Source organism: Papio anubis, chromosome 8 (assembly GCF_008728515.1).
Source record: "Papio anubis isolate 15944 chromosome 8, Panubis1.0, whole genome shotgun sequence".
Classification (NCBI taxonomy): domain Eukaryota; kingdom Metazoa; phylum Chordata; class Mammalia; order Primates; family Cercopithecidae; genus Papio; species Papio anubis.
This window is the reverse complement of record NC_044983.1, coordinates 137,938,964-137,963,121: the sequence shown is the minus strand read 5'-3', so window position 1 is coordinate 137,963,121 and position 24,158 is coordinate 137,938,964. Positions and strand designations below refer to the sequence as shown.

The 24,158-nt window shown below is 56.2% G+C and overlaps 3 protein-coding genes across 4 annotated transcripts in view; all 3 read left to right on the top strand.

The window, feature by feature from the left end:
- Nucleotides 1-4,688: 4,688 nt before the first annotated feature.
- On the top strand, nucleotides 4,689-9,118 carry LYNX1 (Ly6/neurotoxin 1). 2 transcript variants are annotated; one of them, XM_021942705.2, is made up of 5 exons: nucleotides 4,761-4,911; nucleotides 5,102-5,369; nucleotides 5,690-5,905; nucleotides 6,111-6,218; nucleotides 6,448-9,118. In XM_021942705.2, exons 3-5 carry the CDS (start codon nucleotides 5,854-5,856, stop codon nucleotides 6,642-6,644), a joined length of 357 nt encoding a protein of 118 aa, XP_021798397.2. In that variant the 5' UTR covers nucleotides 4,761-4,911; nucleotides 5,102-5,369; nucleotides 5,690-5,853; the 3' UTR covers nucleotides 6,645-9,118. The 2 variants fall into 2 exon arrangements, with proteins under 2 accessions (XP_021798396.2, XP_021798397.2); XM_021942704.2 differs by lacking the exon at nucleotides 5,102-5,369 and having other exon boundaries at nucleotides 4,689-4,911.
- A 2,325-nt stretch (nucleotides 9,119-11,443) lies between these two features.
- On the top strand, nucleotides 11,444-16,237 carry LOC116268546 (secreted Ly-6/uPAR domain-containing protein 2). Its single transcript, XM_021942706.2, has 3 exons — nucleotides 11,444-12,001; nucleotides 15,432-15,536; nucleotides 15,834-16,237. Exons 1-3 carry the CDS (start codon nucleotides 11,950-11,952, stop codon nucleotides 15,968-15,970), a joined length of 294 nt encoding a protein of 97 aa, XP_021798398.1. The 5' UTR covers nucleotides 11,444-11,949; the 3' UTR covers nucleotides 15,971-16,237.
- Nucleotides 16,238-19,727: 3,490 nt separating this feature from the next.
- Nucleotides 19,728-24,158, top strand: part of LYPD2 (LY6/PLAUR domain containing 2) — an 11,512-nt gene continuing 7,081 nt past the window's right edge. Inside the window, exons 1-2 of the mRNA XM_009213702.4 lie at nucleotides 19,728-20,413; nucleotides 20,597-20,695. Of these exons, the coding sequence (XP_009211966.1) occupies nucleotides 20,614-20,695 (82 nt within the window). The 5' untranslated portion in view covers nucleotides 19,728-20,413; nucleotides 20,597-20,613. The remainder of the gene's footprint in view (nucleotides 20,414-20,596; nucleotides 20,696-24,158) is intronic.

Sequence of the window (24,158 nt, the reverse complement as noted above, 5' to 3'; positions counted from 1 at the left end):
GGGCAAGGGAAAGTGACTCCTGCCACTTCATGGCAGGCTGGCTGCAGGAATCCTCATCCAGGGCCCAGGGAATGGGAGTGCTCTGTGCCCAGTGCCGCCCACAGGCAGGAGGGAATGTCACCTCCCCCACCACTCCCACCCCTGAAAGTCAGGAAACCAGGGCTGCGGCCACCAAATTCCAGGATGGAAGGAGGAGGCGGTTCCGCTGGGGGTCAGGGAAGACTTCGCAAAGCAGCGGCGGGTATAGGGACAACGGAGCAGCATGGGTGAGGCTGTGTGTGCGCCCTGGGCAAAGGCCCAGAAGTGGAAACCGACCTGCAGGATCCAGAGAGGGCCAGGCTGGGCTGCCTGTGTGGCTGCCGTGGGGCCTGGGAGCTGGCAGGACTCCAGACCAAGCCCAAGGACAGTCACAGCTCCTAGCCCATCACTGCCCTCTGCCCTGCTCCTCCAAGGGTCCCTAGCTCAGTCTCCCAGCCTCCAGGCTGCTTCTCTGTGCCCTGCTGGACAACATCTCAACAGTCCTGGACACAACCTGACCCCAGCCCCAGCCAAGACCCTGTCAGGCATCATCAGCCCCACATAGGGCCTGCAACCCTGTAGGTGTGGACAGCACAGCTGGCCAGATGGGGGCCGGCAGCCCTGCCTCATGTCCCTAGTGCCCCTGAAGGAGGAGCTCCCTCTGCCAGAGCCCAAGCTCAGAACCTGCAGGGAGATGTCTGAGGCACAGGATTGAGGGGTGGGGCCCCAAGGCACAGATGTTGAGGTTCGGCCAGCAGCCAGGGGTGGGGCACTGACCCTGTCATGGGGTGCATGGCTGACTCTCCTGGCCCATCACCAGGATGCAATTTTCTCTATGCCTTAAAAATGGAAATGCTAAAAGCAGTCAAAGCACAAAGTCCAGACAGAGGGCAGCTCTCAGGGAGACTGCAAAAGCGACCGACGAGGTCCTGTGACAAGGGATCCCTCCTCCACCTGCTCTGAACATCTACTCTCCTCACCATCCAGTCGGGCCTGAGCTCCCACCAGAAAGGAAGGAGCATTATTCGGTCAGGTCAGGGGGGCCCAAGAGCCTCCCTTCATGCCCAGTTTGGGCAGCCAGATCCCACAGAGAGCTCGAGGGGCAGCCCCAGCTGCCCACCCCACTGGCCAGCCCCCAACTCAGGAGCAACTAGCTTTGGTTTGCAAGAGTCCTCTCTCTGGTCCTGCCGTCCAAGCTGGACTGGGAGGGTTGCTGAGGTCCTCCTCCTGGAGGTGCATTCTCAGACACTGGTCTCATTGATTTTTCTCTATTTTCTTTTTCTACCGCACTTTTTATTTTTATTTTTTTAATTTTTGCTTTTATTTTTGCTATTTTCTTTATTTTGCTTACCTTGGGTTTGATTTGCTCTTTTTGTTCTAGTTTCTGAGGGTGAACATTTAGGTAGTTTTTTTGGAGAACTTCCCTCCCTTCTAAAAGAAGTTTTACTTCTTTTTTTCTTCTAAAAGAAGCATTAGTGCAAAATTTCCCTCCAGGGCCCACTTCAGCTGCATCCTTTGACTTTGATGAATTGCGTTTGCATTTTCATTCAGTTGGACATATTTTCTGATTTCCTTTTTGGTTTCTCCTTTGACCTATAAGTTGTCTAGAAATATGTTGTTACTCAGTTTCTAAATATTTGATGATCTCGTAGATATATTTCTGTTATTGATTTCTAATTTAGCTCCATTGTAGTCCACGCAAATAATTTGTATGATTTTAATCCTCATAAATCTACTGAGATTTGTTCTATGGCGCAGAATACAGTCTGCCTTGGAGGACATTATCGGTAAACAAAGGTGTGTTTCTCTTCTGTGAGGTGGAGTGTCCTCTAAACATCAGTTGGCCGTGTTGACTGGTAATGTGGTCCACATCTGCTTCCTTCCAGACTTTTTGTCTGTCTTTATCATTTCTTGAAAGAGGAGCGTTGAAATCTCTGTTGTTGTGGATTTTCTTTTTCTCCTTTCAGTTCTATCACATGTTGTTGGTGTTTTGCTTTGTGTATTTTGAAGCTTAATTGTTAGATGCATACATATTCAGAATTGCTAAGTCCTCTTCATGAACTGATCAGTTTGTCATTTGGTAATGTCCCTCTTTTTAAATTTTTTCTTTCTTTCCGGTAGAGACAGTGTTTTGCTGTTTTGCCCAAGCGGTCTCAAACTCCTGGCCTCAAGCAATCCTCCCACCTCAGCCTCCCAAAGTGGTGGGATTAGAGGTGAGAGCCACCACACCTGGCCGGTAACGTTCCCTCTTTATTTTTGATTATAGTCTTTGCTTTAACCTACTTTGATATTGACGTAGTCATGCCTGCTTTCTTTTAATTGGTGTTAGCATAGTATATCTTTCTCCATCTTTTTATTCGTATCTTAATTGTGTTTTTATGTCTGGTGAGTTTCTTGCTGACAGCATATACTTGGCTGTTTCTCTTTTTATCCAATCTGACAACCTCTGTTTTTAACTGAGATGTTTTTGTTTGTTTCTGAGGCAGAGTCTCACTCACTCTGTCACCCAGGCTGGAGTGCAGTGGCACCATCTCAGCTTACTGCAACCTCCGCCTCCCACGTTCAAGCGATTCTCCTGCCTCAGCCTCCCAAGTAGCTGGGATTACAGGCATCCACCACCATGCCCCAGCTAATTTTTGTATTTTTTAGTAGAGAGGGAGTTTCACCATGTTGGCCAGGCTAGTCTGGAACTCCTGACTTCAAGCGATCCACCTGCCTCAGCCTTTCAAAATGTTGGGATGACAGGTTAGGATCACAGGTGTGGGCCACCATGCTCGGTCTAATTGAAGTGTTTAGATGACATAGTGTCATTATTGCTGTGGCTAGGTTTAAATATATGTCATCTTGCTATTTGTTTTCTATTTCCTTTCTCCTCTTCTGCAGTCTCTGTAACATGTGTTTTTATAAATAATTCTGTACCATCACCTTTGTTGATTTATCAACTAGAGTGCTTTGACTTTTTTTTTTCTTTTTTTAACAACACTTTAGTGTCTTAGTATGCACCTTTGACTTACTAGTCTGACTTCAAGAAGTAGGAGACCACTTCACATGCAGTAGAACAGATCTACAACAGCGAACTTCCATTGTCCCTCTCCTGGTCTACTTGTATTACTATTTTTTTTTTTTTTTTTAAATTTGACACAGGGTCTTGCTCTATCACCCAGGCTTCAGTGCAGTAGTGTGATCACAGCTCACTGCAACCTCCACCTCCTGGGTTCAAGTGATTCTCCCACCTCAGCCTCCTGGGTGCAACCACAGGTGTGCACCACCACGCCCAGCTAATTTTTTGTATGTTTTTAGAGACGAGGTGTCTCTACGTTGCCCAGCCACGCCTGGTCTAGAACTCCTGGGCTCAAGCGATCCACTTGCCTCAGCCTCCCAAAGTGCTGGGATGACAGGTGTGAGCCGTGGTGCCCAGCCTGTACTACTGTTATCATACAACTTACTTCTACATTTGCTACAGATTCCTTAATACATTGTTATTATTTTTGCTTTAGGAAATCAACTACCTTTCAAAAATAAGAAAAAAAATTACCTTTTATTTCCTATTTCTGGTGTCCTTTATTCCTTTATGTAGATCAGTATTTCTGCCTGAAGAACTTCCTTTAACACAAAGGTCCCCAACCCCCGGGTCACAGACCGGTCAGGAACCACGCCACAAAGCAGGAGGCGAGCGGCTGGCGGGCGGGCAAGGGAAGTTTCATCGTATTAATTCGTCGTGGTCTGAGGCTGAAGCCTGCGACACACTCCGATTCTGACCTATGCGTTTCTTTCACGCCTCTTATCCACCGGAGTGTGAGCTCCATGGGGTGGGAATATTCTGGAACGTCGGCTGGTTTTACTCTCTGCCCTCTCCCCAGCTCCTGGCACAGGAGGGCGCGCATTACCTGTCGGCAAACAGAACCACCAACTGGCCTAGTTTGTTGGGGACCGAAGGATTTCCTGGAACCAGAGCCCGCTTGCCCAGAAGGCATGGGGTATTCTGTACCTCAGGACCACAAAAATGTTCTAAAGAAAAAAATGAGCTTTAGGGTCGAAGAAAAGGTTTTATTTTTCTTTCTCACACTGGAAAAAAATGAAAACTTTCGGACTCATGAAATTTTATTACATTTTGCCAAAAACAGAACCAATAATGTAAGTATTTAAAGTTATGTAAAGACAATTATTTAATGTTAACATTATGATGGTGAGAGGGACCACGGAGCACGGGGCTGCCTTGCAGGCCTGCCTTCCAGCTTTGCTCGGGGGGACCAGAAACGGGGACTGAGCGCGGGGAAGGCAGGCGGAGGCCATGGGCAGCGAAGCGGGAGCGCCAAAGGGCACCAAAGGGCACCAGTTCCGGAACTGCTGGGACTGGGCTGGAGGAGCGCGGAGCTGGGGCGGCATGGCTGGTGCCAGCCCACGAACGACGCGGCGCGGGCGAGTGGGCGGAGGCGGCTGCGGGGAAGGCTGGGCTGCGGCGGGAGCCGGTGAGAACAGCCTGCGGAGTGCCCGGGCGGAACACGTGGGTCTGAGGGTCGCTAGGGAGTCACTGCGTGGCTGCCCGTGTCGGCGATCCAGATGCCTGGGCTGGCCTTGGGGTCCCAGCGCTTGCCAGGCGAGCCGGCGGTCCGGGGGGCGGGGCCGGGGCGGGGCGGGGCCTGCGGTGAGCTCGGCTCGGCGGGTGCCCAGGAGGCGGGGCGGGGCCGGGGCGGGGCCTGCGGTGAACTCGCGCTGGGCGGGCCGTTCCGGGGGCGGGACTGGGCTGGGCCTGCGGTGAGCATTCAGCGATGCGGCACGGGTGCTGCGGGACGCACAGACACGCGTACAGTTAGACCGAGGCAGGCACCTACCGGCGAGCGGCCGCGGGTGACTCCCAGGCGCGGCGGTACCTCAAGGTGGTGAAGGTCACAGGTGAGGTCACCCTGAGAGTCCCGCTCGCGCCAAGAGCCCTCCCCTCCACCCGGGACCGCAGTGTTTGGGGCGGGGCTCTCTGAGAGGGGGCGGGAAGCTCGCAGCCGCAGGCCTGGCCTCACCCAGGCCTTTGGCATCCTAGGGTTGGCCTGGGCAAATGTGTCCTGAGAGACGGATTTGTCGTTCTCAGGAAGGCGTAAGTTTAATTTAGCTCATCCCTGCTGGGGAGCTTCTGCAGTGGCCGAGGACTCAGACGACCCTAACCAGGGCTCTGGAGGTTTTCCTGGAAGAGGGGACCCCAAACAGGGACACCCCAGAGCAGAGGGGAGGGGAACAGCGAGAAGAGACCCAGCCCTTGGGCCCCGTTCTGCCGTGGCCAGCCATCTGGCCCCCAGGGCCCTGCGTGGGATGAGGTTGCAGACCACCTCCCAGAGGACCTCTGTACCAACCATCCCCTGGTAAAATCCTTGTTTAGGCCTGGTATTTAAGGCCCCTCTGCCCACCCCCACTCCTCTAGCACTGCCCCTCATCCTCCCCCCATCTCTTCTCCGTCCAGCGCTACAGGCTGTTTTGAGCTTTTGCAGGCGCTGGTCTCTGATTGAAATGTCCCGATCTCTTCTCCCTTCTTGTCCCCTCCCAAGTGTCTCCTCCTCCAGGAAGCCTTCCCTGACACCCACTGAGTTGGGTGGCTCCTCTGCCCACTGTCATCCCTGCCCAGGCCCCCCATGGGTCCTTCAGGCCCAGCACTGACCACCTGTCTTTGCCACCTGCTGTGCAGGGCTGCAGCACTCCCAGTAGACCAGGAGCTCCAGGAGGCAGGGCCGGCCCCACGTCCTCTGTGCACCACCCTGAGTTGGATCCTCTGTGCGCCACCCCTGAGTTGGATCCAGGGCTAGCTGCTGTTCTCCTCCCCACTCTCACGCTGCCCTCCTGCCTGCAGCCATGATGCCCCTGCTCACCCTGTTCCTGGTGGTCCTCATGGGCTTACCTCTGGGTAAGATGGACAAAGGACAGAGGGATGGACAGACCCACGTTGAGGGAAGGTGGGCTGAAAGCAGGGAAGGAGACCAGAATTCCCAGTGACCACCCCTCTTTCTAGCCCCCTGCCCTGGGGAAGGTGATGGGCTGGGGACCTGATGGGCTGGAGGAGGGGCCTCTCATGTTCTGCAACCCCCGTTCCCTTCCCACCCATCTGCCAGCCCCAGTCCAGGCCTTGGACTGCCATGTGTGTGCCTACAACGGAGACAACTGCTTCAACCCCATGCGCTGCCCGGCTATGGTTGCCTACTGCATGACTACGCGCACCTGTGAGTCTGGGGGCCCTGCATGGCCCTGCCTGGGGAGGATGAGGGGGAGGTTCTGCCCTGCCTCTGAGCATGTGGAGGTCCTGAGGAAGGAGGCTCTCCTGTCCCCGGATGCTGTCTGGGAGCTCTAAGCTGAGGGGCCCTGCCCTGATGGCCTTGGATGCTGGTGTGGGGCTGGGTGGGCCCCCTGCCCCTCTTAGCGGAGCTGGCTCACTGCCCTGCCCCTCTGCAGACTACACCCCCACCAGGATGAAGGTCAGTAAGTCCTGCGTGCCCAGCTGCTTCGAGACTGTGTACGATGGCTACTCCAAGCACGCGTCCACCACCTCCTGTTGCCAGTATGACCTCTGCAACGGCGCCGGCCTTGCCATCCCGGCCACCCTCGCCCTGGCCCCCGTCCTCCTGGCCACCCTCTGGGGTCTGCTCTAAAGCCCCTGAGGCAGACCCACTCAAGAACAAAGCTCTCGAGACACACTGCTGCACCCTGGCACCCAGTTCACCCTGCCTCACTCTCCACCCTCCCTGCGACCTCCTCAGCCGTGCCCAGGGCTAGGACTGTGGGCAAGAAGACACCTGATCCCCCCCAACCACCACGCAACCTCACTTCAAGGCCTTGACCTTCCGATGCTCTGTGGGATCCAAAAGGGCTGGGGGCACTGGCACAGTGCTGTTTATGGGGAGGGGCCCAGTCAGGAAGGGAGCGCTGATCAGATGGGAGCTGTGGCCAAGTCCACCTTCTGGGAAGCCCTAGGAGAGGCCCCTGCCTCAGCCTGCCCCGGGTGTGCTGGGGCACGGGGAAACGAGGACCTCCCCCAGGTGGGGCGGTTGGGGGGACTCTTAGGAGGAAAGGCTCTTCCAGGCCTAGGAAGGCTGTCACGCTTCCTACTGAGGCCAGGAGCTGCCAGGGCTGGTGCGGGATCAGGGCTGTGGGAGGAAGGCCTTCGGCACTGGCCCCTGTGCTAGGAAGGCTGCCAGGCCTGCATTGGAGCCACCCCCTGCAAGGGAGGGGTGGCCATGCCTCAGCAGGCCCCAGTGCCTCCGAAGCTGTAGAAGCTTTTCCGGGTCCAGCAAAGGGTCTGTGTCCTCTCAGTCAAACTCCTTGACATTTCCCACCTCCTCATGGGGAGGGCGCTGGGCCTGAGGCTGGCAGGACCTAGGGCCTTGCCATATTTGGTGGGTCCTGGTTGCTGACCTGGCCAGCGCTATTCCGGGCAGGGAGGGAAAGGGGCAGGGCAGGTGGCCCGCTGAGGCCTGGTCCCCAACCACAGCGGGACCTGGCCGAGCAAGGCAAAGGACACGGGATTGGGGGATGCGCCCACAGGCTGGAAGTTGGGAGCAGCCTGGGGCAGTGTGGGGGCAGGGGTGGGGAGGGCGAGGGCTGGAGGATGAGACCCAGCCCCTCCCCACCAGCAGGATGCACACAATGAGTGGGTGCCTCCATCACCTTCCACCTGGGACTGCGTCCATGGGGAGGACAGGGTGGAAGCTCCAGGTGGGTATGAGGACTCCCAGGGACCCCACCCCAGGCCTGTGAAGCAGGGTTCAGCCCAACACCCACCAATTCGTCCCCGATGCAGGTAGCCCTGGGAGCATCTGCCCCCGCTGCAAATGGAGCCATTGGGGGCATGAGACCTTTTGGTGCCAGCAGTCACACTGCACCTGAGGCCCCCACCTGACCAGTGCTCCCAGCTCTGGTGTCCTTGGAGGAGCCCTTCAAGCCATCCCGCATGGGCAGGATGGTGACACGTCCATGCGGTGGGACTGCCCTGGCCCCAAAGTGTGGCCCTGGTCAGGGGAGCCCCTGCTGGGAACTGCATCTCCAGAGCTTTCATGCAGGACCCCTGGGGGCTCGGGGAGTGAGAGGCTCCACCCCAGGGTCTCCTTGCAGTGAGTCTATGTGCAGGCCTGCCTTCTGCTCCTGGGGCTGGGGCTGATGGTCCTGCCTCAGTCTCCTGAGGACAGGAGGGGTCAGAATCTTGCTTAGTGCACACCCAGCTCCTGTTGGAGGAGGGAAGTGCTGGTCTCCTGCGAAGGGGCCTTGGGTGGGAATGGGCCCGGAGTGGGAGGAACGTGACTCCCCAGAGGGAAGATAGGCATCATACTGGGCCAACAGCTGGGAAGGAGTTGCTGCAGCACAGAGTGGGCCTGGACTCCCCTCGCCCCTACCCCCAGTGGTTGTGGCTGTAGCACTGAGCCTGGAGAGCGGGCCCAGCCCGGGGTGGCTGGGAGGCTGCCAGGTGCCTCCCAGAGCTCCCAAGGGCCCCCACCTGCAAGTGCCAGCCTCAGAGCAGTGCCCAGATGAGGCCCTCTCAGCTGCAGCCAGGGAGGCCTTGGGATGCTCCCTGGGAGGGAGGCGGCTTTGGGCTCCTAAGTCTGTGGGAGAGGCTGGGAGCAGTCACTGCGCGCCTTGCGCAAGCCCATTGTCGGTCGAGTGGTTTCCTCAGCTGGGCTGGGAGGGGCTCCAGGATCAGGTCCTCCCTGTCTTGCTTCTCAGTGGGGTGATGGGGAGGAGACCTGGCCACCTGGCGCTCAGGGGCAGCTGAGAACAAGGACCTGCTGGAGCTGGAAGTGCCGTGGTGTTGAGGGGTGGGGTGGGCAGCTTCTCACACCTGCCTCCTGCCTCCACCTGTCTACCATTCCCCCACCCTGACTTGTCCCAGCCCAATGCTGATAGCACTGCCCCCAGCCCCATACATGGTTCTGCCTGGCTGGCCTGCCCTTGGTACCTGGCATAGAACACACAGAAGGCACTTGGCTAATGCTGGCCAGGCCCGCTCATGGGGAGTGCACGGCTGTGCAGCACCAGGGAACCGGGACAGCAGCGCCGGCAGAAATCACAGCAGTAAACTTGTCCCGATTGTAAGCATCAAGGTGGCAACGGACATGGGTCCCCCCACTGCACTGTGGCCCTGAGCACTGTATAGCAGCCCTGCAATGGGAGCCATTATCTTGTCCCTTTGACAGAGGAGGAAACTGAGGCACAGGGAGGTGAAGTAGCTGCCCCCAGTAGTGCCTCCTCGCTTACTCACCACCCCCTGTACCACAGTGCAGCCGCTTCTCCCACCAGCTGGGGTTCCTTGGGCCCCCAAGCCTGGGAAGGGGGAGGTGAGTTTACAAAGTGGAGAACTTAAAAGGAGAAAAGTGGAACCAGAGGTTTGAGAAGCCCTGAGTGGTAGAGTAAGGCCTCCAGCGCTGCCTCTGGGTGCAGGGCAGAGTGGCATAGTGAAGGGGGAGAGGCACTGGGCACCATGGGGGCCCAATTCCTACTTCGGGGATCTCTCTGACAGAGCCGAGGGTCCCCTTCGTGGGGGTAGATGCCCAGGGCTAGCAGTTCCCACTGTCTGTGTGGACCTGAGTCCTGGACATTCCCGAGTGACTCAGGAGTGGCTGCTTGGGCGGGCTCGGGCACCCCAGGATGTTATACATTCTGGGAACTGGACAGGAGCGGCTGCTTGGGCGGGCTCGGGCACCGCAGGATGTTATACATTCTGGGAACTGGACAGGAGCGGCTGCTTGGGCGGGCTCTGGCATCCTAGGAACATTCTGGGAACTGGAATCAGTCACTAAAGAAATTGTAGCTGTAGGCGGTGACCCTGGGGTGGGACCTGGGGACATGGCCGGGTCAGCATGGGGACACCTGGCTCCAGCAGGGGCTCTGGTCTGTCCTGGGGTCTTTGGGGCCAGGGCTGTGGCCCTGGGCAGGCTTCCTCCAGGCGGAGGTCCTGGGGAAGTGGGGGAGCCAGGCCGGCTGCCGCCTCCCCCACTGTGTAGCCTCTAATTTGTCATCTCCCATGAAGGCGATTTGGTTCATAATTCTGAAACTCTGAAGAAGGTCGAAAGAAGCAGAGAGGCCCTCGGTGGATACGCCGAGCTTTTCTGCCGGTGCTTTGTCCCACTACTCTGGGTGGCCTGTGCTCCTCTTCGAGCCTCCGTTTGCGGGGAGGGCCTGAATCTGCCAGCTCCTCTCAGGATCTCCTTCTCTCTGGGCCCTCCCCAGCCTTAAGGAGCCTCCCAGACAGAAGGGTGGACAGAGCCACCTGGGCAGCCCGAGAGACACGCGGGAGTCCTCCTGTGGACAGCCCTGCCAGCTTCCGCCCAGCCCCAAGCTTCATTTGCATCTTGAGGAGTAAGGGGTGGTGAAATGGAATGCTGGTCTGACTCAGCTGGTCGTGGGCATAAGTGACGGCTGGATGGATGCCATCTCTTCCTCCTGTCTTATGTCCTGGGGTCCAGGTGCTTCCCAGGGCCATGCCCCTGCTGCTATTGCTTGCCCTAACCCTCACCCTAACCAGGACATGGACTTCCACCCGCAGGCCACTCTCTCCCTGGCCCACCATGTACCCAGCACCCAGGAGAGCTCCAGTGTTGTCTCACCAAGCCATGAATAAATCAACAGATTCACGTTGTCTGTGCTTCTCTCCAGCCCCACTGCCTTGGCCTGAGCTCAGGCCTCACCTTTCCAGCCTGGCTGGGCTGGCACTCTGGGCTCCATGCAGCCACACTCCTGTCTACCCTACCTGGTGCAGGCCCTGGGCTTTTCTTGCCTCCAGGCCTGACCTGTCCTTGGAGCCAGGCACAGGGAGGGAGACAGGCAGGGCTCCTGGGGCTTGCTGAGAATTGCCCCCAGTTCCGTGGGAGAGAGGCCAGCACCCTCGAGGGGCAGACAAGCCCCTGGGGAAGGCTGGGGGTGCAGAGTAAGGGAGGCGGGAACCCCCCAGGACCCCATCCCACCATCTCTGATTTCTCAGGCTACCTGGTTCCTGACCAGCTTCTCGACTGCCCCAGGAAGGAAGACCTGCATCTGCCAGCCCCTCTCTCAGGATCTCCCTCCTCCTGGGCCCACCTCCCAGCCATAAGGAGCCCCCTAGACAGAGGGGTGGACAGAAGCCATGTGGGCAGCCCAAGAGACACACAGGGGTCCCCGGGTTGGCAGGGCTAACTGGTTACGGACAGGTCCTTTGGGGCCCCAGCCCCTCACCAGCCTTTGGAGGAACAGCCGATGGCTCCCGCTCTCCAGGGTATCCTTTCTGGGCTCTTACCTTATCCTTGGGGCCCCTTTTAGTGCCAAGGGCCTTTCTGTCCCCCGACTCCTGTGCACAGATCCTGGAGCATCAGTCACAGCGTGACAATGGCCGTGGTTCCTTGTTCAAATGACAGACGACGGAGAGGCGGCTCACAGCCACGCTCCCTCTGCGCTCTCCCAGCCCTGGGGGGGTCGGGATGGGAAAGTTCTGACTTCTTTGGAGGAGGTCTTGTCATCGAACTCACTCTAGGGTGGGAGTACGGGTGAAGACCTCTGGCTTACACCCAGCCCTGAGCTTCATGTGCATTTTGAGGTGTAAGGGGTGGGCTGGGTGCTGGTGCCTGAGGCCCTCCCTCCTTCCCACCAGACCTTCCTTCCCAGCCGCAGAGGGAGACCGGCCTGAGGCCGTCGCCTGCCTGGTGCCAGGCCATTTTATGGGATCCTCAGTCCGGTCAACCAGGGCTGTCCTGCTTTACCGACAAGAAGAGATGGCTCATGAGATTACACAGGCCCGCCTGGAGGCCTAACCAGCAAGCTTTGGGGCCAGGTTGGCCCCTATCGCCTGGACCCCAGCCCGGCTCCTTGGCTGAGCCCAGCTGCCCGGTGACTCAGACCCACAGAGTCTGCTGAGCGGGCGAGGGCCAGGGCGGGGTGCCAGCAGGTATAAGGCAGCCAGCCAGAGCACTGAAAGCCCGACCTCACCAGGAGAACATGCAGTTCCACACTGGGCTCCTGCTGGCCGCCGTCCTGAGCCTACAGCTGGGTGAGTCCAGGGGCTGGGGCCACCTCCTGCTCAGGGCCCCCATCGCTCTAGCCCAACCGCTGTCCCTCCAGCCCTGGGCTGTGACTGCCCACCTCAGGAGAACCCATTCCTGTCCCCCACCATCTGCCAGGTGCAGCTTTTCCTCCGAAAGCCTCCTGCGATCCTGCAGGCCCATCCAGCTCAGCCCCAGCCCACACACTGACCCCCACACTGACCCCCCAACTTCTCAGGGCGCACAGCCCTTGGCTCAAACCCCCTCTTCCTCTCCCCAACCCCCAGGCCTCTCCAGTCCATAGTGTCGCTCCTCACACACGCACCTTTGTGTGCGCGCATACACACACTCTGAATTTGCGCCCCCCAGCCCTCTTGGGCCTGGCCTCCCAACTGGCTTGTCTCCTGAGGCCACCCTCCCCGGACTCCCTCCTCCCTCTTGCCTGGGAAAACCAAGTCCCTCTGCTCTCCCATCCCCAGTCCCTGCTCCCGGGTCCTCTCCTCTGCTCCCTGCTTCCCTGGGTGATTTTACCCACTGCCCATCCCCCAATCCTCACCCCCCCACAGTGCCCACGTCTGCTACAGCTGGCCCTGTCCCCCCAGCTTCAGGCCCCTTGGCCCAGGGCCTTCCTGAGGGCTCCAAGGGTATGACTCCACTAGCACAGCCATGCACACCTGGCCTTGGCATGCCCCAGCAGAGCCTGAGCATCTTCTCTTGGCAGGGCATCTCCACTCCCATCCCAAGACCTGAACAAAACCAACTGGCCCCTTGATCTGCCGGCCGCCCCCACCTCCAAGCCCAAGCAGCCCAGCCCCCCAGGGGCCAAGCCTCTGTGTCCCTGGCTGTGGGTTGGATGACCTGGGTATCCCCCACCTCCCAGGCCCTGAATGAGCAGGTGGTGGAGCATCCGTGAGTCCCTGGCGCTGGCTCAGGTGTCTCTTACACCCCTCCAGCCTCCATCCCCAGGGGCACCCTCCTGGCCTGTAAGCGGCTGAGCCGCTGACCCTGAGGACTGCCCCAGGGTCATGAGGGCAGACCAGCTCTGTGATGAAGGTCTGAGACACACAGGGGCTTGGGAGGGTGGGCATGTGTAGGGGGCAGGCAGGAGCTGGTTCCATGCCACCCTTGGGCACCCACATCCTCACCTCTTCCTTCTGGTGCCCCAGCCTCCTGCCCATCTTCCCTGCTACCCCCCACCCCAGGCAGCTGTGACAGCCAAGGGGAGCTTCAAGCCACTTTGGTGGGAAGGGGCAGAGAGGGGCTTGGAGGCAGCTGCCACCACCTTTCTTTTTTGAAGGTGGGGTCTCAGCTTGCTCTCCGGGGCTGGTAGAGGGGCCAAAGCTGATGGTAGGGGCCTGCCCTGGCCGGAACTTCCCGTCTGTGTCACCTTCTCTGTGGTGTCTCGATGGAGGATTCCACCCACAGAGCCTAGGGGTGACCAGAGGACTCTGGCCAGTGGCAGGGGCCTGGTGTGCACTGAGGTCTGAGGTCAGCTCCGTGCTGGTGCGTGCAGAGCCATGCTGTCAGGAACCCGGGCTTGGAGCTGGCGCTGACCAGGGCTGACTCCAGCCCTTCTCCACCTTTGGCAACAGTGAGGCAGGGGCAGCCCAGCAGACACGGGATAAGGCAGGCATGGCTTCCAGTGTCCTGAGGTTGGGCTGCCTGGGGCACAGCTCAAGAGGAAGCCAGGGCCTGTGCCTGGTGCCTGTGACAGAGCAGCCCTCACATCCTTATGGTCACACCATTGGCCCTGTCACCCTGCAGGCTCCTATGCAGAGAGAGCAGACCGGGGGCCAGCAGGTGTTAGGGACTCTGTTTACCCAGTCTTGGGTGTGTGAACCTAGGGTGAGGACAGGGAGGGAGGGAGTTTGAGGCTGAGAAATGGACGGAGGTGGTCAGGAAGGAGAGGACAGAGTCAGGGATGAAGAGGGGCAGAGACCAGGCAGGGAAGCCGTTGGGGAGTGCCCAGGAGGGCTAGTGGGCCTTGGGAGTGGAGCAGTGCCCAAAGCAGAGAGCAAGACTGCTGGGCAGAGACACAGCAGCACTGGTGGAAGAACATAGTGTCTCCTGAGCACGGGCCATCCTCCTGGATAAAGCAAGGCAGAGCTCACCGCTCCCTGCTGCTGCTTGGGCGCTGCCACTGTAGCGGGATATTTTAAGGAATTAGAGAGACCGAGGGGTTGAGGAGGATATTTATTATTTAGGTGCAATGGCCCAATCGGATTAATAGCCAAAGGACTGAGCCCTGAACAAAGAGTTAAGTTACCTTTTAAGCATTTCGTGGGGTGGGGAGAGATCTCTGCAGGGTGAAGCATGTTACAGAATCGAGAAACAAAGACAGTTATTCAATTAATTGAGACATGCATTACATCATTTCTTACTTTTCAAGGAAAAACATGTTTTACGACTTGACTTTATCTGTCTGTGACCTTGCAACTGCACAGCTAGAGAAACAGGGTCTTCCCAATGCCTGGGAAAGGGAGAGATAAGGCTCACCAGCCACAGACAAACAGGCAGTTAAGTTTTAAAGGACTCTAGTTCTTTCTTTTCCTCAGGGGGAACTGGGTTTTCTTACATACAACTGAGTTTCTGTTTACACGTTCTTTTTTTTTTTTTTGAGATGGAATCTTTCTCTGTCGCCCAGGCTAGAGTGCAGTGGTGCGATCTCGGCTCACTGCAACCTCTGCCTCCCAGGTTCAAGCAATTCTCCTGCCTCAGTCTCCTGAGTAGCTGGGATTACAGGCACATGCCACCACGCCCAGCTAATTTTTTTGTATTTTTAGTAGAGATGGGGTTTCACCATATTGGTCAGGCTGGTCTTGAACTTCTGACCTCAAGTGATCCACCCACCTTGGCCTCCCAAAGTGCTGGGATTACAGGCGTAAGCCACCACGCCTGGACTACACATTCTTTAATTTCTTTTAATTCCTGTTCTACCACGTCCTGGTTGCCCTTGCCCTGGGCTCCCTGTGGAGGCAGGAACAGCCCCATCATCTCAGTCACCAGAATCTGGTCCCAGGGGTCTAAAGGGTACCACTCAGTACCCAGAGGGAAAAGGGGGCATGGCCAGAAAGAGTGTCTCGGGGCCCCTCTACCTCCCCCACACCCCCCACCCAGGGACCTCAAACAGCCAGGCTGCTGTACCCTCACTCCCCTGGGACATCACACCACAAGCCAGGGCTGCCCAGCCCCACCCTTGCCCAGGGCTCCTTCCTAGGCAAGGATGCAACCAGCTGGTTCCAGCTGCAGGGCTGCCAGGCACCCTAAGATGAGGGACAGGGGCCCAGTTCCCAGGAGGACTGGATCACAGGGTTGGGAGACTGGCCACTGAGAAGGGGCATGGGCTGCTGGGTGGAGTTGAGTGGGCACCGTCACTGCAGAAGGTGGCCCACACCTGCCTCCCGTCCATTTGTGTCCTGTCTGTCCCCATGCCGGCAGCTGCAGCCCAAGCCTTGTGGTGTCACCAGTGCACGGGCTTCGGAGGGTGCTCCCGTGGATCCAGATGCCCAAGGGACTCCACTCACTGCGTCACTACTGCCACCCGTGAGTGAGGGGGCCAGCGGGGGGCTGGCCATGCCCTTCTTGCCCAGGTGGGAAGATGTGGGCTCAGAGGGGGACAGAGCCTGATCCAGGCACCCAGTAAGTCAGAAGCATAGGGGAGAGTGTCCACCAGCAATGCCAGGGAAGGGTATGAGCAAAGGGCCACGTCTGCCGCCAGGAGTGCCCGCATGCTTCATGTACCTGGGGCGTCTGACCCTCAGCTCAGTGGCAGATGGGGCAGCACGGTCTGGGCAAACCAGAGGCTCAGGGAGCTCCATGGTTTCTCTCCTGCCCACTCAGGGGTCCTCAGCAACATCGAGAACTTGCCTCTGGTCACCAAGATGTGCCACACGGGCTGCCCCGATATCCCCAGCCTGGGCCTGGGCCCCTACGTATCCATTGCTTGCTGCCAGACCAGCCTCTGCAACCATGACTGACGACTGCCCTCCCCCAGGCCCCCGGACACTCAGCCCCCACAGCCCTCACGGCCTGGCGCCAGGGCTCACGGCCGCCCCTCCCTCGAGCCTGGCCAGCCCACATCTCCCGGCCTCTGCAGCCACCATCCAGCATCACTTGTCCTCGGGAAGTCCTGTGTGGAGTCTTGTCTAAATCTGCTGCTGTCCAAGCCTGGGGCCCGACGTGCCTGCCACCCCTTCAGTTCCCGACCTCCCCCAAATAAAATATGATTGGATCATGTGGCACAAGCTATCCAGTGGGAGTGGAGCCCCGCCATCCTGGGCTTGGGGGTAGAGGGGAGTAGATTTGGCAATGCCTCGCTACCTCACCCCAGGCTAAACCCTACTACCCCACCCCCACCTGCCCTTATCACGGAACAGGCCCTCCCACCTCCAGCCAACTGTCAGGCCTGAAGGGCACAGGGGCCCAGGCCCCCTGGGCAGTTGCTGTTCCTGAAGTAGCCAGAGTGGGAGTTGGGGCTGGGGCACACGAGGAGACCCCCACCCCAGAGCAGGAGTTGGGAAGCCTCAGAGAAAGGACATCCCGGCTGAGACATGGAGGCTGTGCGGGGTGGAGGAAGGGAGGAGGGGCCCTTGGCAAAGACGGCTGCCGCAGGCCTTCTGGAATAGGGAGAGGGGTGAGGCAGGCTGTAGCTTCCTCACCCTCGCCCTCATACACACCCCTGGGCCAGTGACCCGGCCTGCCCCTCTCTAGGAAACCCCCAGTTCTGGCAGGGAACACTACCTCCAGCTCCTCTGGGCCACTGGGTACCCAGCATGCAGGGCAGGGCGCTGGGGAGAGATGCTGGGAGTGGGATGAATCAGACTGAGGTGATAGGCAGCTGTGGCCGCCCATCTCGGGGTGGACGTGGGAAACTAGGTGAGCGATGTTTGTGGAAGTTGATCACTCGCTAGGCAAACATTGCGTCATGGCTGAGCTTCAGGCTGCAAGGTTGAATGAGACCCCCACATAAGCCTGGCACTCCCCTCGGAGAGGCTGAGGCGAGTCCACATCTGCAGGTCCCCCCCACTGAGTTAGCACCTGCCGAGAAACACACCGTCGGTCCCTTTCCTTGGCCTTTCTTGTTCTCACCTTCGCAAAGTTCTCGTGAAGAATCAGCTCAGGAGAAAGCTGATGCAATTGTCAAGCTGCTCCACAAGGAGGGGGGGTCCCAGGCAGGGCCTCCGGACATTCAGGTGCCAGGACAACTTTCAGAGTAGCCCCAGGCACAGAAGGAGATGCAAATGGGGTGCGCTGGAGATACCCAGATAAGCTCAAGAATTGAGGTGACAATGGAGTGTTTCTCAGATCTGCGGGGGAGGGACAGGGCGCCCCACAGCCACCGTGGAGCACTGCAGCGTGGAGCACTGCTGCGAGAACAGGGTAAGGCTGGATCCTCACCTCTCTTGTTAAAGCCAAAGGCATTCCAACTGAATCAGAGGTTTCAATATAAAAAGAAGAGGTTTTTAAATGCTAGACAATTCAGAATAGAAAAACAAGACACATTCCTGAAGGGACTGGACACAGAGTTGCTGTAAACACAGCAATTCCACTCCTGGGCCAACTTCCACCCCTAGACATGGCCCAAGAGGAGTAAACAGGCGTCCACACAAAAGCCTGTGCACAAACATTCGCAGCGGCGTTATTCACAGCAGGCAAAAGGCAGGAAAAACCCAAATACCCATCAAATGATGGACGGATCAACAGAGATGACAGACCCATACCAGAGGATGTTATTCAGCCACATAAAGGAATGAAGCCCTGACCCACGTCAAAACACGGGGAGCCTTGAAAATACGGGGGAGCCTTGAAAACAAACACGACGCTGAGTGAGACAGCAGCCGCGCACAACAGGCCACGCAGTGTACAATTCTATTTCTCAGAAGTAGCCAGAATAGGGAGCTCTATAGAGAGGGAAAGGAGATGAGTGGTTACCAGAGGGTGGCAGGGATTATTAAGAAATAGAGAAAGGCAGGGCACGGTGGCTCACACCTGTAATCCCAGCACTTTGGGAGGCCAAGGAGGGTGGATCACCTGAGGTCAGGAGTTCGAGACCAGCCTGGGCAACATGGTGAGACCCCGTTTCTACTAAAAATACAAAAATTAGCCAGGTGTGGTGGCACATCCCTGTAATCCCAGCTACTTGGGAGGCTGAGGCACAAGAATCACTTGAACCAGGGAGGCGGAGGTTGCAGTGAGCTAAGATCATGCCACTGCACTCCAGCCTGGGCAACAGAGCGAGACTCCATCTTAAAAAACAAACAAACAAAAAGAAATAGGGAAAAGCCAGAGTACTTTTCCTGCTCTCACACAATACAGTACTTCACCCCGTCACCAAAGTGTGTGTGTATTTCTCTCCACCAGCAACCAAGCCACACTGCAGTGGACACTGTCTGGGTGTCCTCAATTCAATTCCGACGCCATTCCCATGGAGGTCGCGTCAGATCCCGCAGGTGGAGGGCTCAGTCCCACATGATGAGCTCCACTTCCGATGCCAGTCACAAGCCCCAGGTGTGGCCTGTGCTTCTGACCGACCTGCCATGAATCAGGGTTCCCACGACCCCCTCCTCGGGTTTGATGACTTGCTGGAGCAGCTCACAGGACTCAGGGACGCACTGACCAGCGTTTACCCATTGATGACACAGGCTGTGACGAAGGTGCGGATGCACAGCAGGTGGGAGAGACACGCGGGGCAGGCACGGGGAGAGGCGCGGAGCTCTCAGGCCCTCCCAGCGGCACCCCCAGGCACCTGCGCATGCTCTGCTGTCGGAAGCTCCCTGAACCCTGTCCTTTTGGGGAATTACGGAGGCTTCATTACATAGGCATGATAGATTAAACTACCGGCCACTGATGAACCCAACCTGCCGCCCCCTCCTCTCCCCTGAAGGCTGGGGGTGGGGCTGAAGTCCCAGCTCTCTAATCCTGTGGGTCCCCATCCTGAAGCTCCCTGGGGACCCCCAGTCACCAGTCCTCTCATTAGCGTACAAAAGATGCCCTTGCCACTCCAGGGATTCCAAGGATTTTAAGAGCTGTATGTCAGGAAACCAAAATATCCACCTCACAATCTCACAAAATAAGCATCTCACGTCCTCACAGGAACGAAGCAACGAGAGGGCTAAAGCGTTCAGGGTTTATTTTCAAGATGATGAAAATGTGCTGAAACTGTGAATACACTAAAAACCACTGAATTACACACTTTAAATGGGTGGATTGTGTAGTATGTGAAGTATATTCAATAAAGCTGTTAAAAATTTTTTTAAAGAAAAGACACAAAACCAGAATTGGGATTCATAAACACTATCTAAAAATCTAAAATAAAATAAAATAAAACAAAATAAACAAACTGAAAGACAAGACAAACAAGGAAATATTTGCCACGCATGTAACATACGACGATTCCCTCCACACATAATGTCCACGAAAAGAGTCAAACTGTAAAATATGTGAAGACATTTATTCTGAGCCAGATATGAAGGGCCATAGCCCATGACACAGCCCTCAGGAGACCTGAGAACATGTGCTCAAGGTGGCTGGGGCACAGTCTAGTTTTAGGGAGACTGAAGACCTCAATAAAATGCATGGAAGAGGTACATTGGCTCCATCCGGAAAGGCGGGACAACTCCGGGGGATGAGGCGGGGGCGGGGGGGGGGGGGTGGCGCGGGAGGCGGGAGTCCAGGATTTAGGCAGATTTAAAAATTTTCTGATTGGCAATTGGTTGAAAGAGTTAAGATTATCTAAAGACCTGGAATCAATAGAAAGGAATGTGTGGATTATAAGGGGTGTGGAGACCAGGGTTTTATCATCAGATGAAGCCTCCAGGTAGCAGGCTTCTGAGCCAATAGATGGTAAATGTTTCTCATCAGACTGAAGGTCCGTGTGGATGTTAACACTGGTCAGCTTTCCCTGAATTCCAAGACGGAGGAGGGATGATGAGGCTGTCCAACCCTTTCCCATCATGGTCCGAACCAGTTTTTCAGGTTCACTTCGGAATACCCTAGCCGAGAAGAGGGTCCATTCAGATGGTTGGGGGCGGGGGCTTAGAATTTTATTTTTGGTTTACGGTAAATAATCCTTCCAGATTCCCAAAGAGCAACAGATATGAGCAGCCTGTTCAGAGAAAAAGCCATTCAAGTGGCCAAGCCAAGGAGAAGAAATTCAACCGTACTTAGAATCAGAGAGGTGCCAAGCAGTATTGTAAACCCCCAGGCAGGAGAGCGACCCGGCCACGTGGTGAGAAAGGACATGGACCAGCCTCTGTGCTGTCACAGATGCAGCCCTTGCAGGACAAATCAGCCCTGTCCAGGAAACTTCAAAATGCCACTGGCACTTTGTTGAATGCTGGCTCCCTAAAATGTCACCAAAAACCCAAGGACAGGTCACCCCAGCTCCCTCCAGCACTGCTGGGATTTGAGTCTGATTTGAGGTAGGTCTTCCTAGGTGGGGGTTCAGTTAGGGTTGGGCCAGGACTCGGAAAAAGTAGTTTAGAATTTTGAGGCCATGGGTTCTGAGTCTGGAGGTGTCCCCCAACGGTTTCTATTGAAGGGTCAATAGGCCTTTTGGGAAGATCCTCAATAAATGATAGCTATTTGCTGCTTTATCTTCCTAGAAGCGTGAAGCTCAGGAATGAAGACGCAGGGTGGAAAGTCGTGGTCTAGGCCTGGCATGATGTCTCACTCCTGTAATCCCAGCACTTTGGGAGGCCAAGGTGGGCAGATCACTTGAGGTCATGAGTTCAAGACCAGCCTGGCCAACATGGTGAAACTCCATCTCTACTAAAAACACGAAAATTAGCCAGGCGTGCTGGCATGTGCCTATAATCCCAGCTGCTCAGGAGGCTGAGGCAGGAGAATCACTTGAACCCAGGAGGGGGAGGTTGCAGTGAGCCGAGATAGCACCATTGTACTCCAGCCTGAGTGACAGAAGGAGACTCTGTCAAAAAAAAAAAAGGGGAGGGGAGGAGAAGGGAGGGGATCGTGGTCCCATGAACAGTGAGCCCTGTGGGTGGAGTTGGCTCCGGTTCTCAGTGTGAACTAGCCCCACTGCTCCCCACTGCTCCTAACAGGGTAGGGGGCAAAGAACGTGCACAGACAGATGTTCCCTGCAGTTTTCCCATCATGAAGCTAACCTGTGTGCATGCAGAGGGTGGCATTGGAGGGCACATCCCTTCTGGAAGGACACAGGATACCTCCTTCCAACGTACAACCCTTGGTGCTATTTGTGCCTCCACTTCCTTTTCAACATAGTAACATTGGTTTAGGAGCCATTGGTCTGCCCTGCTGGAGCCCCTCAGGGGGGATGCCCGGGAGAGCCAGAGCCCAGGTGGGGCAGCCCTTGAGACTCCCGGGAGGAGACCACCCTGAGGGCAGGCTGCGCGGGAGGCTCACTGGGCCCTGGAGCTGCCGTGGCAGAGAGAGCTCTTCTGGGTTCTGGGTGAGGGTGGGTGTTGCCAACATAAACTGGGAGGGACCGTGCAGGGGACAAGGCCACAGAGGGGAACAGTGCCAGCTCCTACAGGGCTCTGCGTGTCAGACTCAGGATTGTGTCTCCTGCCCACTCAGCACCTCTAAACCTGACTCCTTCCAGCCAGCCCCCAGCCCTCCCTGAGCCTTGCTGGCATCTAGCCTGGAAGGGTGCCCCAGGCCTGAACTTTTGACACTTCCTTTTCCCGGTCCACCCAGGAAGCTGCTCAAATAGAGGAATTCCTCTTTTGGAGGCAAAAAAAGAAATGAGGCTGTCCCATATGAGTGTGATCAGAAACTGCCTGCCCCGGGCTTGGCCACAGCCTCCCACATGGGGCCTGGGGACTCCTGCCCCAAAGCAGAGGACGGGGCAGGGGTGAGAGGATGGAGGAGAAGCCACCAAGAGCAGAGTAGGTGGGGCTGTGTACAGGCAGGGCATCCCTGGGTGCAGGGGAGAGGCCCCCAGTGCTGCCCCTGTGGCACTTCACTGTGGCTTGGGGCCAGCGGGGAGCCCAGCCTGTGTTGGTAGAAGGCCCTGGCTTCCACCCACAACCATGCCAGGACACTGCCTGGCGCTGCAGGGGCTGGAAAACCACAGCTCCCTTTCCCAGGGGCCCTGGAGCCTAGGGGCGACCTCTATTTCCTGAATGTGGAAGGCAGGAATCCAGACAAGGCACCTACTTCTCAGCTGGCCACACGGGGTCCTGGCTCATGGGGCTTCCTGGCCACAGGCCACCTGGCAAAGGTATACACATGCACAGGCCCCGCCCACCACCTCCCTGATGAGCAGTGGCTCCACCCACCACCTCCCTGATGAGCAGTGGCTCCGCCCACCGCCTCCCTGATGAGCAGTGGCTCCGCCCACCACCTCCCTGATGAGCAGTGGCTCCACCCACCACCTCCCTGATGAGCAGTGGGCATGGGGTCTCATTCCAGGAGTCTTTCTTCAAGGCCCATTGAGAGCCATCAGAAGACATTACTTGCCATTCTTATACACCAGTAACAGACAAACAGAGAGCCAAATCAGGAATGAACTTCCATTCACAATTGCTTCAAAGAGAATAAAATACCTAGGAATCCAACTTACAAGGGATGTAAAGGACCTCTTCAAGGAGAACTACAAATCACTGCTCAGTGAAATCAAAGAGGACACAAACAAATGGAAGAACATACCATGCTCATGGATAGGAAGAATCAATACTGTGAAAATGGCCATACTGCCCAAGGTAATTTATAGATTCAATGCCATCCCCATCAAGCTACCAATGAGTTTCTTCACAGAATTGGAAAAAACTGCTTTAAAGTTCATATGGAACCAAAAAAGAGCCCGCATCTCCAAGACAATCCTAAGTCAAAAGAACAAAGCTGGAGGCATCACGCTACCTGACTTCAAACTATACTACAAGGCTACAGTAACCAAAACAGCATGGTACTGGTACCAAAACAGAGATATAGACCAATGGAACAGAACAGAGTCCTCAGAAATAATACCACACATCTACAGCCATCTGATCTTTGACAAACCTGAGAGAAACAAGAAATGGGGAAAGGATTCCCTATTTAATAAATGGTGCTGGGAAAATTGGCTAGCCATAAGTAGAAAGCTGAAACTGGATCCTTTCCTTACTCCTTATACGAAAATTAATTCAAGATGGATTAGAGACTTAAATGTTAGACCTAATACCATAAAAATCCTAGAGGAAAACCTAGGTAGTACCATTCAGGACATAGGCATGGGCAAAGACTTCATGTCTAAAACACCAAAAGCAACGGCAGCAAAAGCTAAAATTGACAAATGGGATCTCATTAAACTAAAGAGCTTCTGCACAGCAAAAGAAACTACCATCAGGGTGAACAGGCAACCTACAGAATGGGAGAAAATTTTTGCAATCTACTCATCTGACAAAGGGCTAATATCCAGAACCTACAAAGAACTCAAACAAATCTACAAGAAAAAAACAAACAACCCCATCAAAAAGTGGGCAAAGGATATGAACAGACATTTCTCAAAAGAAGACATTCATACAGCCAACAGACACATGAAAAAATGCTCATCATCACTGGCCATCAGAGAAATGCAAATCAAAACCACAATGAGATACCATCTCACACCAGTTAGAATGGCAATCATTAAAAAGTCAGGAAACAACAGGTGCTGGAGAGGATGTGGAGAAATAGGAACGCTTTTACACTGTTGGTGGGATTGTAAACTAGTTCAACCATTATGGAAAACAGTATGGCGATTCCTCAAGGATCTAGAATTAGATGTACCATATGACCCAGCCATCCCATTACTGGGTATATACCCAAAGGATTATAAATTATGCTGCTATAAAGACACATGCACACGTATGTTTATTGCAGCACTATTCACAATAGCAAAGACTTGGAATCAACCCAAATGTCCATCAGTGACAGATTGGATTAAGAAAATGTGGCCGGGCGCGGTGGCTCACGCCTGTAATCCCAGCACTTTGGGAGGCCGAGGCGGGCGGATCACAAGGTCAGGAGATCGAGACCACAGTGAAACCCCGTCTCTACTAAAAATACAAAAAATTAGCCGGGCGCGGTGGTGGGCGCCTGTCGTCCCAGCTACTCAGGAGGCTGAGGCAGGAGAATGGCGTGAACCCGGGAGGCGGAGCTTGCAGTGAGCCGAGATCGCGCCACTGCACTCCAGCCTGGGCGACAGCGCGAGACTCCGTCTCAAAA